Source organism: Acanthochromis polyacanthus, chromosome 11, assembly GCF_021347895.1.
Source record: "Acanthochromis polyacanthus isolate Apoly-LR-REF ecotype Palm Island chromosome 11, KAUST_Apoly_ChrSc, whole genome shotgun sequence".
NCBI lineage: Eukaryota > Metazoa > Chordata > Actinopteri > Pomacentridae > Acanthochromis > Acanthochromis polyacanthus.
This window is the reverse complement of record NC_067123.1, coordinates 25152346-25165014: the sequence shown is the minus strand read 5'-3', so window position 1 is coordinate 25165014 and position 12669 is coordinate 25152346. Positions and strand designations below refer to the sequence as shown.

The following is a 12669-nucleotide window of genomic DNA, read 5'->3' as shown; positions in this document are numbered from 1 at the left end:
GTTTGTCTGGGTTTTTTTTCACAATTTTCCAAGAAATAATAAGAAATAACCTACGCTGTCTAAATTTCAGGCTAATTCTGCAACTTTTTCCGATTCTGTTGGTTGGCAGCATTACGTGTTGACAGCACAGGAACATCTGGGCACAGAAAGAAAAAGCAGAGGGTAGATACAGAGAAAAACCGAGACAGAAGTAACAGCGAACAGATGAGCCAGAGAGGTGATGCAAAGGAAAGAAGAAAGAGGGAATAAGGAGGAGATATAAAAGGACAGGAGGAAAGGTGAAACAAATATGAAGCTAAAACTACCAAAGGAAGAGGTATATTAGCATGTGTGTGTTGTAAAAATTGAGTGAGAGCTGCAGTGTGCGGCTGTGGGTGTGCTCAAGGACTCTCCAGCAGAAGGTTATGGCCTAATGTCTAATGACTGACTCTCTGAATGAATCTGTTTTGCTGTTCTCTTATCACCTTTGATCTCTGTTTTCCCCCATCTAATATCTGTGGCTATGTCCTCCCATGTTATCCGAAGCAGAGAGGGAAAATGAAGGCCAATTACAAGTGAGCAGCACTCTGCTAAGTGCTGTTGGTATTTTCCTTCTCATTAAGTCACAGTCAGAGGCCCTCTCAGGCTGTTTTCGGCGGCGTAAACATACAGCTTTATGCTGAACGTGTTTTTTCATCAAGTTCAAACTAATGAATGCCAGACGAGACATGTTGATTTAAAGAGACATGACCAATTTGATGTCATTTCATTGGAGGCTGCCATAAAAAAAAAAAAAGTCAGAAAAATGGAAATTTCATGATATTCATTCTCAATTACTCGAAGTTCTGGACAACCACAGCCTATTCAGTTCTGTTATTCTGGATATCTTTTGAAAGAATTTGCTTGCTGCACACCTCCGTGATAGCGTGTTTCCTTTTGAAATGAAGCACTAATATAGTTCAACCAATTAACCTCCACACAACATCTGCAGTCATCTGGTAGAAAAAAATAACTGTAAAATGGCTTCTTTTTGCCCTCCTCTGACAAATGACGTGTTGTGCTGGTGAATAGTGATTATTCTATCTGAGAAGCAAAGATGGAAATGGTGTGAAGTTGCTGGAGTGACGCTCGAGGCTGATGCGCATCCAGATTCCTATCGGCAGTCAACACTGGTTTCTTTTAACAGTCTTATCTGCAGGTGTTAATCACAAGCATCTCACTTATATCAAGTAGTCTTAAATTTAATTTGCTGAAGTTTAAAATGTTTTCTCATTGGCTGTTTGTTCTGAAATAGTTTCTGGTGGATGGCAGGTTGTTTAGTAGCAGCTGGAGTAGATATGATGTTTGTTTTCTCATCATGGACAGTTAATGGTCAGTTTTGAAATAATAGGCCTCATCCACCTGGCTTAATGATTCATTTCCTCCAAAAATCTGATAGATCTCTTCATGATTTTTTTTTTTAGTTTGGAGCTGTATTTGTGTATTTAGCAGCTCCAAGGACAAATTATTAAAACAGCTCTCCATACTAATGAATAAACAACACTTCGGGTGGTTTCGCTGTTTTGTTTTTTATCGTGCATCTTCCAGAATAACACCTGTGTGTTTTCTCTCTTGCACAATCAAAACTTTGCAGTGTAAAACTATCACTTTTTGTGAGGATTTGAAGTACCCCAGTCCTTTTAAAGCTTAAGGATCTCTGGAAATTTTGATGCCAAACCTAATCAGATACTGCTGCAGCTGCCATTTTAACAAACTGTCATAATAAGTGCATCCAAGCAATTACTGGAGCCCAAAATGACATCATGAAGCAATTACACAGTAATACAGAATGAAAATAAGACTTACAATGCATGAAGCATTTGTTTTTAAAATCTAGGTGTAGTAGGTGTGCCAACGAATCACAACAGCCCGATCAGTCCAATCAGTTTTAACTGGCTAAACTAATGATTTCCTGCTGCTTACTAAGGTACATGTTCTTCTTTTTTAATGAAATGTAATATATTACAGAAAGTCTTGGTATTTAACATTGGAAAGTACTGTGATATCATACTTTATTAATAGTAGTGAACAGTTTTTGTGCCTAAACTTAACCTGGGATGGCAAAAAAACAACAAAAAAACAGGTGTCAGATCAGATATAGCCTAATGAGTGGAACCAGTGGAAAATGTATATGTAAATATTAACTGGTGTTTTGTGGTGAAGCATTTTGGACATTTTGTTACTGTGAAGGCTTTGTGATTGTGTAGACACCGAGGCTGTTGTGTTAGATGTGTGTGTTTTTGTTTTTACTGTTAACCGGCATCACAAAAGTGTCTCTAAAGTACCATAATTCGCATTTTGATAATATGTTATTTAAAACAAACACAGTGCTGACCACGCACCTCCTGTAAACTGACGACGCTGGACTTGACGAACAATCTTGTGTTTGCGTTCGACAATCGGGTGTCGTAACAGTGAAAGTGTGAGAACAGGAGGAAGGGAAAAAGCAGGTTGTGCAAGATAATATGAGAAGGATGAGAGATGGGAAAACAGGGCAAGAGGAGGAGGAGACTCAGAGAGAAAGATAGAGGAATTGCCCCCTAGGCACTCTTCAATTTTGCCCTTATGATGGGAGCATATTTCCCCTGTGCTGTAGCCATCATCTCTCTCACTCTCTCTCTCTCTTACACACACACACACACTCGCTGTCATACTCACTCTGCCCTCTTCCAGCATTTCCCTTCTGTCTTTCTTGCTGCATTTCTGCTTCTCTCACACTCTTTTTTTCTGTCCCTCATAGGCACTTCAGGCAACAGTCAATCATCAGCCACCTTCACCGACAATCTTAATGTCCAGACTGTGAATGTGAGTGCATGTTCAAATGTGCTCCCACAATATCTTCCCGCAAAACAAAAGAGAAAGCATTAGGCCAGCAGATGCCTCACACCTTTTTGAAAAACTGTACCCATCATATATTTTTTTTCCTGTATATTCCTTTCCCCTTATTCCACATCTGCCTGTCTCTCTGTATGCAGAGCTGATGAGCTGCAGCCTCCCAGCTCAGTGCTGCACTCATATTTTTACGGGTCCTGTTCTTTGGGTCACCCTTGAAATGTTCCATCTTTCCCATCATCCTTGATTCTTTCTGGATCATGACAGGTTAGCTACGGCAGAGAAGAGTGTGTCCGTGTGTGTGTCTTTGTGTGCAACTCAGAGAAAGACAGTGGAAAAATGAAAATAGATCATTCATGGCTAAAAGCTGCGAAGAGCAAATCAGTCCTTCTGCCATTTTCCCAGCATGCATGTCTCTGGCTGGCAAAGAAGGAAGAGCACGCCAACACATAGCTGAGCCAACCCTCGATTATTTCCCCATTCCCACATTCATACATTTCGCTATTGTCTGTCCTGCTCTCCATTATGGGTCTGCAGAGTGCCAGTAGTTAATACTCTCTTTCAAGTCTACTATATGGGAACATATGAACAGATACCAGACTAATGAAAACTTTCCCATTGTTCGACTACAACTGGGGTCTGTGCAGTTCACCTTCTCGTATTCTTAAATGAGTTGACATATCAGCCTGTGGCCATGCAGTGGCTTGGTTCATTGTATCTGCAGTCAAACAAAGCCAGTATTCAGGGACACAATACCTACAGCTTTGCAGTGTTGGCCCATTTCAGGAAAAGCCAAGATTGTGGCTGCTTCTTCCAAATGATTGTCTCCTATTGTCTCCCACTAGGTCACTGTCTTAGAAACAATTGGAAAAAAACAATTCAAAGTGCGAACTTTTGAAATTTTGCATACATGAAATGAAGAGTGTCACACTTGGCTAAACTGATCTATTATGATTAATAATTAATATTATTCTAAAGCCAGCAGATAGTCAGCTTACAGGGCTGCAACAAACTTGGTCACGTATGCAACGTTTTATTGAGTGTACAAGTTAACGTTTCACCAAAGTGAACACGTGCATCATTAGGCTGTTTTGGTTCCCCTCTGGTGGGTGCATGTTGCAGCTGTGGCAGCCATAGTGGTGGAAAATTGTACCTTCACTGGCTCAGTGAATCTTTCCCTACCTAACACATGAAACAATCCATTTCACTGTTGCATGTTCCAGTGATGAAGCAGGTTGATAGCTGATTGTTTGAAAAATCTAAATGGGGAGGTCCAACTCAGATACTCCTTTTGATAGAGTGCAGGTGCAGGCAGGGAGATACAAACTGAGCCATTGAAGAAGAAAAAGTACTACATTCAGTCACAGTGACCAACCGAGCACTAGGGCTGCAAAATTAAATAAAACTAACCGCAATGACTTGGAAAGTCATGGTTCTGGCTTCCCACAGTTGAATTGACATGATTGATTGCAGCTGTGACATTTACAATGTGCTCGGCACATAAAAAACAGCCCATGTTGATTAAATTTCTGGCTTCAGCTTTTGTATATCTGAGATTAGAACACTTTATTTCACTCTTATCAAAATAATTTGAGGTTAAACGCCAGTCTGACTCGGCTGCAGTCGCCTAGCAGCATCTGTCGAATGACAGTAAACTGCGGTGTTTATCGATAATCAGATGTTAAGCAGGAGAGGAGTTTAATCTGACCAGTTTATAGAAATGACAGCAGGACCTCCAGGAAACGTCTGGTGACAAAATCAATATATATTCTGATCAAAATACCTTATATGAAGTCTGAAGTCAATATCAGTCCTTGCATCAACTCAGAACTAGGATATGGGTATGGGAGATGCAACAACAATATGTGTTACCAGTGAAAACGTGAAAAAAGAGCGTAAAAATAGCACAATGTAACTCCCCCTGTTTTCAGTCTTCATGCTATGCTAAGTGAAGCTAAGAGACTGCTGGTCTGTCTGTCTGTCTGTCTGTCTGTCTGTCTGTCTGTCTGTCTGTCTGTCGTGTGGTATCATTCCTCTTGTCTAACTCTTGGCAGATTTCCCAGAACACCGGTAGATTGTTCCTCTAACGTGTCATCTCATTTGTATCACCAAACATTTATCTATGAAATACTTTATATTGTTCTGAAAATGAGACCTTCCACTACCAGTCTCATACCACAATTTACAATAGCTATGTTGGTTCACCGCACAAAGTCGTACATTTATTAGTGACTATTCTCTTGTGCTGATTTGTGGTGAGCATTTGCATGGGTGTATTTTAACCCAAAATCGTAACTAAAGTAATTTAATGAACAGAAGAAAACACAACAGAATATAAAAACAAGAAAAACACTCAGAGAGCACAGTGCTCCGTCAAGGCTGCTCAGTCATTGTGTGATTTCCGACAGATAAGCCCAGATAAGTCCGCAGCGGTGGGTTTGTAATCGGATTGCAATCATGTGATCATCAGCAGGTAGCTGACGGAGTGTTCACTTGTTGTCGTAGTTACAGTGATGCCATGCCGCTATCTTGCAATGATACAGAAATACTTAACAAATCCGTGGATCCAGACTATAAGCCGCATCACTGGTAAAATCTAATCAGGTGGTCCTTGTGCCATTTCTGAGCTTCCCTGAAAATTTCATTCAAATCCGTTCGTCTGTTTTTGAGTAATGTTGCACATGGACAGACAAACGTACGCCGATCGTCACATAGCTCCACCGCGTTCCTTGACTGAGTAATAAATCTAGAACAGAATTGTCTGTGATCTCTGATTAAAGACCTCTCAAACCTTCTAATGGGGACCTTGTTGCTGTTTTTTTGTGCAAAATAACAAACTTAAGTCATGTGACGTGGATGCTGGCCAATAGGTAAACAGGCCAAAGATCCATAGGGATCTCAATATTTGACAGTCCTTTGCTTTGCAGTGTCCACCAACATAATTATCACATATTTTGATGTAAAATTGCATTCCAGAATCTTTTCCTTGCAGATCTGCATGGCCATATTAACTGGACACTTTACACTATTACAATGCTCATCTGCTTACACCAAAACAATTTTCCTCCACAAACCTGTTCCAAAACCTCCCTCTTAAATGTTATGTTTATAGTAGGCCGTTTTTCATTTACCAGAGATTTAATATTCATGTTTGTGTTTGTTACTGTCCTTAAATCTAACGAAGGCCGTAAAGAAACCCAAAACCATGAGATGCCACCAGAATGGTGCAGTTCAAAGCAAGTTTAACAATGCGGATTTGAATACATGCAAAGCACAGAAAAATAAAAAAGAGAGCCCAAACACACAAACAAAAAAGAGTCTTTGAAACCACCTTCAAGGAGCCTTTGATCGCAAATCTAAATGTATACCCATTTATTTGCTGAAATGTTATCTCTTCAAGTTTTTTTTTTTTTTTTTAAATCACAACTGGATTAGCATGTAAATCTAATTAAAGGCTGCTTGGTTCAAGATGTTTCTGCCCACTGATGTGCATGAAAATCTGTTCTGATGTTTTTGAGGGGTTTCATTTCCAATCCATCAAAAATGATGAGATTTCAAGAAATAAATATTGTCAATTAAGCCTTTCTAGGTGTTGAATTTACAGTATGAAATTCTGTGATGTGAAACACCCTTTGACCCACTACTCGGAGAGACGGCAGAGAGCAGGCAGACTCAGCTGTTAGCAAAGTGGGTCAGAGCAGCTGGCATGATCGCATGAATATTTAAAATGAAACAGCCCCAGACTGAAGCCTCTGTAACAATCACGTCAATGCCAAGCAGTGTTAAACAATGACAGCATTTTGTACAGCTCCAACTGCTACCGCATATTCCTGCCTTCCCGGAGAGGAGGAGGAGGAGGGGAGCTGTCCAGAGAGGAACAGAAATATTAAAAAAAATAAAAGGAGTACAAGAGGGTAGGGGGGATAGTGGCAATGCTTTGAGATTCAGGAGATCTGTGACACTATACAAGGTAATGGAGAGAGAACAAAGGAAGCATCATCTTGAAAGTCTCTGTGAATTATTTGCTGTGTAATATGTGTGTACGTAGTCCTACAATGCATCAGCTATCTAACAAGGAATGCATAAGAGAGAACTCCAACAGATGACAGATAGATCAGCAGAGGCCACAAGATGAAGAATGGAAACAAACTTTGTAATTAACTCCGCACAGAGTGCTGACAGGCAGAGAGCCAGACGGACTGACAGGTACAAAAAACAAAGAGAAAACAAAGAAAGAATGAGAGCCGGGGAGGGAGAGACATGACTGGAGGATGGATGGAAGTAGGTCAGGAGGAGAGACTGAGAGGAGGAGAGGGAGATGGATAGAAAGAAGGAAATAAAGGAATGCGACAGCCAACGTTGGGCTGTGTCTTTTATCCCTTACTATCTTTTTCACTTGTCTGTGTATGTCTGTTTTTGGGGGGGTTGTGCGCGTGCAGCCGCATATTCGGGAGTGTGCGTGCGTGTCGCCGTGATTGACAGCTCCTCGCCAGCAGCCTGCTCCAAAGCCAAAGACTTCATAATAAACAGAACATGGTTTAATTTACTCCTCCAGGCAGAGAGGCGCTGCTCACTTTGCTGTCTATTCATAAACAGGGACACACACACACACACACACACACACACACACACACACACATACGCTAGCACAACACACTGCAAAAAATATCGACCTCAACAAGGTATTTGATACAGTGTTCATACTTAAAATGGAATCATTGTTCAAACATGGGATGGCACTTGTTTTGAAGTTTTGTTCCTCATAAATAATGATTCATTCTTTTGTTGCAAAATAAAAGTTCAGAATTTGAACGTGTATTTTTGCTGAGAAACCATTGTGCGCTATACAGTATGGTGTTTTCTGACCTACTGCGGAAGAAATTTAAGATTTATTTGCTAGCACCACCTTGACTGGTGTAATATATGTTTGAGTTGCCCCTAAAAATAGCTCATGACATCCCAGCTGCTGACATTATTTGCTGTTGTTTTTGCGATCTGAGCACCCACTCATGCCAGCTTGACTTTAAAACCCTTACGACTTGTGAAAACGGCAAAATTCACACAGTTTCGACTTTTTGCAGTCGAACAAGCACACACCCACAGAGTGAATGAGAGTCCCCTCAGGTGCCACGGCTGTCTAAAATCTGTCCACGGTGGGATGCTGACTTGGAGAGGCCTGTCGTCACGGCTACACCAATGACACGGCTCGATGTGGGTGAGCTTTCTGGGTGGCGGCTCTCATTCAGCCAATCAAGGCAAACAGGCCACGCTCTATTTAATGATTATTCCAGCATCTGTCCCCTATCTCTCATCTCTGTGTGAAAGCCGGCAAACACAGGCCCAAACACACTCGCAGGAGCTCAGCGAATCCCATCCAGCCGAGCGGCTCGATTCTGGCTCTCATTGAGCAATTTCATCTCAATTTAATCAAATCTGGAAATGACAGGAAATGGTTGTGTGCATTATGAGCAGGCGGTGCGCCCATGATTCATTATATAGTTAGGGTAGAAGTGGTTAATAGAGGATGTGATTACAGCAGCGGCAATTAATGCCAGCCCAATAAAATACATGATTACCACATTTGGAATGTAATCTCAGTTGTTATCCGTGTGCTGAAAAAGACAGGCAATCCCAAGATAGCCTTTTTTCCTGTTTCCATTCTGTTTACCTTTACTTACAGCAACCAGAAAGCGTGGGTGATAAGGTTTACATTGCGCCACATTTTTACTGCAGCTTGACGAGGTGTATTGATTTCATTTCCTGCATTTGTTTTGTGAGGCGGATCCCATTGTCTTTTTGAGGCAGTAGCACGTTTGGCTTTTGTATGGTCACCTGGATATTGTGAACTGCGCTATTGTTTACTTGGTGCACAAACAGTGAATTCTCTTTGTGATGGATCGCACAGACGTTTTTGAATGTGCGTTGGATCCTTGCCACCGCTTTCTGTCTATCTCCTCTGCATTAAGATGCAGGTGATCGATAATCACGCAGTTTTCCTCGGCTGTAAATTATGAGAACAGATGCCCTGCAGGCCTGGATGGCGAGAGAAACAAAAACAAGAGGCGCTGGTCCGACAAATGTAAATGGCAGAGAAGATCAAGAGGCGCTAAATGATAGAAACTAAAGAGATACATTGAAAGAAAGAATAGCTTACAGTCGTGATTTGTCAGTGCAGCAGCCCTGGAGATGAATGAGAAGCAGAAAGCTGTCTGTGGCCGCTGTTTGCAGCCCGCAGGATAAATGCTCACCATTGCTCTGTTTGTCTTTGGTTGGGTAAAAACTGAAGTGTAACATCAATAAAAATGTTAATCAGAATACAAAACACAATAAACAAAATTGTTTTCGCTTTCAATTTTTGAGGCCACTTGATAGAAGAGCGAAAACAGTCTGGACATCAATCAGCAAAATCTTTCTTTCTGTTGTGATTCATTTGTAGCTTATACTATGAATTTCACACCACTGCACCTCCCACATTTGTGTCTCATATGCAGAACAAAAATAGTTTATACCTGCACTCATTCAGCATCGTATTTTTAAAGGATTATATTACTGTGCAAACAAAGTTCTCATGCAGAGTTGTGTGTAGAATGCTTGAAATTTGAGCAGCTGTTGAGGCGGTATAAAAATGATCAGCAGGACCGCCTCATCCTCTCACAGTTATTCTGTGTAGGACAGTAACATTTTACTGATTACTGAGCACGAGATTCAATTATTTGATAAGGATAATTTTTTTGATGAATACTGTCTGTTCATAACACCTAAATTATTGTTATTTTTTTCTTTCTTGTTTTTTCTTACCTTCAGGTGAGACCGGTGCAGCCCTGTCACGCCCACAGCGCCCCCTTTCGGCCCGGACGGCCCACCACGCCCCGGCGCCTATGAAAGGGTACCATGTCAGCCGTAGCATGTCTCAGCATTCCTCCGGTGGTGGCGGAGGAGGCCCCTGCCACTGCATGCCTGAGGATTGCGACGGCCCGAGCAGAGACTACTACCAGGGTCACAGCGATGGCCACTATTACCCTCCAGGAGGTCCAGCTGAGGCTCTGGCACTGGAGAGGCACCACTCACACTCCCATTCACACTCCCATAGCCACTCTGGAGGGGGCACCTTCCCCCGCTCCCACCCCAGCCAGCACCCACCTCTCCAGTCGTTTGACTCTTGCGAAGAGTGCCTATCGTCGGGCCACGGAGGGAAGATGCACCGGATTCCCCCAAATCTGATGGATCAGTTCGAGAAGCAGGTGCCCTTCCACCCTGATGGTTTCCACACACTGCAGTACCAGCGCACTGCCAGCGGGGGTGCTGAGCAGCGCAGCGAGAGCCCCTCCCGCATCCGCCACCTGGTCAACTCGGTGCAGCGCCTCTTCGCCAAGTCCCATTCCCTGGAAGCGCCATCCAAACGGGAGTACAACGGCACAAGGGGAGGCGGGGACTACCGTGGTGAGAGAGGGGGAGGCCACAGGAGTGGAGGGGAGGAGGGTCAATACTCGGGTCACCAGTCTCGCTCTACCAGGAGGAGCAAGTCTCGAGAGCGTAGCAAGAGTGGAGACTCGCGGCATGAGTCGGGCAGACGCCATCGCAGCAGGACAGCAGGCTGGTGGAGTTCTGATGACAATCTGGACAGCGACAGCAGCTTCCTGGTCAGTGGGGGTAGACGAGGGTATCCCAGTGGACATGAGAGCCTAGATGCTGCCATTCAGGAGCTCACTATGAAAAAGCCCAAGGAGCGAGGTGGTGGGCCGGGATCTGGGGAATGCATGGCCTGTACCACAATGGCCCTGGCTGGTACTGAGGGAGGAGGACACCATGGACATCATGGGCATCACGGGCACCACGGTCATTCCCTGAAGAGGAGCACCTGGTCAGCCATGACAGTGAGTCAGGCCCGAGAGGTGTATCCTTCCACCAGGGGAGGAGGCTATGACAAAGCCCTGGTGCCAGTCGAGAGCAAGATGAAGGAGAGGACCTTCCACTACCTGCAGGTGTGTGTGCGCCTGCACATCAAGAAGTGTGTACTGTGTGTAGGGCTTTGTGAGTGTACAAAAGGAATATTTAATGTAGGTGACTTTGTTTGCTGCTTGGTACTGACCTGCAGGAAAAAGCAATGTTTCTGTAAAAAAGCCACAAGACCAGGCATTTTTAATGCACAGTTCCTCGGGATAAGGGTAATGTGCATTGAGTTTATTAAGAAACTACATTTTGCTGTGCTTTCACACACATCAGGAAATGCACACTTTCTTCTCAGAGTCTTAACTCAGTGAAATTGGAATGTCTAATTTTTTAGTGATGACAGTGATTTGATTGTCCAGTAATATGTGTCCCCATTTTGAAGTCTGCTTAAAAAAGTCCGATTTTAAGCTCTTTTCCCTTTTAAAAATGATTTAATTTGATGTTTGGGATGGTTATCTGTGCATCCATGGTCACATTCACATCTGACATGTTGGTGCTCACAGACACATGTGGATACTTCTGAGTACAGGTGTGAAAGAAGCCAACATGCATTAATGACTCACTGAGATCTCTCAGACCACATTCTGAGATATTCTGGGCCACATATGGTCATATTCTCATATTTTGATCCACTATGTAAGGGGAAGTATGTAGTCATTCATGTCCCATCCATGCTCTTGTGTCTCAAATACCTGAGCCAGATATGGCTGGCAAAAGACCAGCAAAGTGTGGTACTATGTTGCCTCTAAAGCACTTATTCTATTTGCATTCTTTATTCGGGTTGGAAATCAAGTGATGTTTGTTCGGCACATCAATCAAATGTCTGTAGGTGAAAAGCAGAATGCCCTCCACAATAACAACATGAGTCTCCTCCTCCTCTTTATGGTCAGGCTTTAGCTCGATATCTGTATCTAGGATTGTTATTACTCCAACTTCTCAAACTTTGCCGGGTTCTCTAAATATGCACAGATTGCACTCACCGTGGCATCATGTTTAGCGTTATAAACTGTAGACATTGTAGTATTTAAAGACATGTTCACCAACTTTAATCTAATCTTGGGGCTTAAGGAAGCCGTCCTGATGGACCACACAACAATTAGTCAGGTTCTTAATCAATTAGTTGTTGAGGCTGGTTTTCCCTCCATTCTATCATAACAAAATGTGAAAATAGGCAATAGCAACAATGGGCTAAGTCGTGATTTGTGTTGCTCTCTTCCACTAGCTAAAAACAACAATAAAACATACTCTAGTACCAAGTGTGACAAGGCCCCATGATCCCACTCTGTGAGCCCCTACCATGTAAATTCATGATGCATAGCTTCATACAGATTTGCCAAAAAGACATACAGACTATTAAAAAAGCTCAAGTGTAGCCATCAGGAAACTCACTAGTTTGAGCTGTGTTTCCACCAGTGTCCCTAGAACTTTTAATACCTAGGACTAAGATCTGGAAACTTTTCACGGGACTAAAATTTCCTTCAGCTATTGTTGTAACTTAAAGACAGATCCATCACTTAATCAATCTGTGGTTCTACTGCTGTCAGAAACCCTGCAAAAAGTTAGGCAATTAATCATTTTTGCATGAGACAAAGCCAAATCGATGACAACTTTAACAAAATCATTGTTTGCCCATAAATCATAGGCTTTCTTGTGTTGTTGCATAGAAGCACAGTAAACAAAAAAAAAAGAACAAGAAAGGAGTTTTAGGAATGCTAGTTGTAAAAAGTGGGGAAAAGGTTAGTGGAAATGGACAATCAGTGATAGTCAAGAACTGCAAGCACCACCCTAAAGTTCATGAACCTTCAGGAAGTCATAACTCCTGAGCAGATAATTGTTGGTGGTTAAAACAATCACTGCAATGACTGCATT

The 12669-nt window shown here is 42.6% G+C and overlaps 1 protein-coding gene across 4 annotated transcripts in view; it reads left to right on the top strand.

Annotated features, from left to right (window-relative positions):
* Positions 1-12669, top strand: part of dlgap3 (discs, large (Drosophila) homolog-associated protein 3) — a 153560-nt gene that overhangs the window by 119530 nt on the left and 21361 nt on the right. For 2 of the 4 annotated variants that reach the window (XM_051956239.1, XM_051956241.1), the window contains 2 exons: positions 2759-2823; positions 9655-10832. In XM_051956239.1, the coding sequence (XP_051812199.1) occupies positions 9729-10832 (1104 nt within the window). In that variant the 5' untranslated portion in view covers positions 2759-2823; positions 9655-9728. The remainder of the gene's footprint in view (positions 1-2758; positions 2824-9654; positions 10833-12669) is intronic. The other 2 variants (XM_051956238.1, XM_051956240.1) reach the window with 1 other exon arrangement.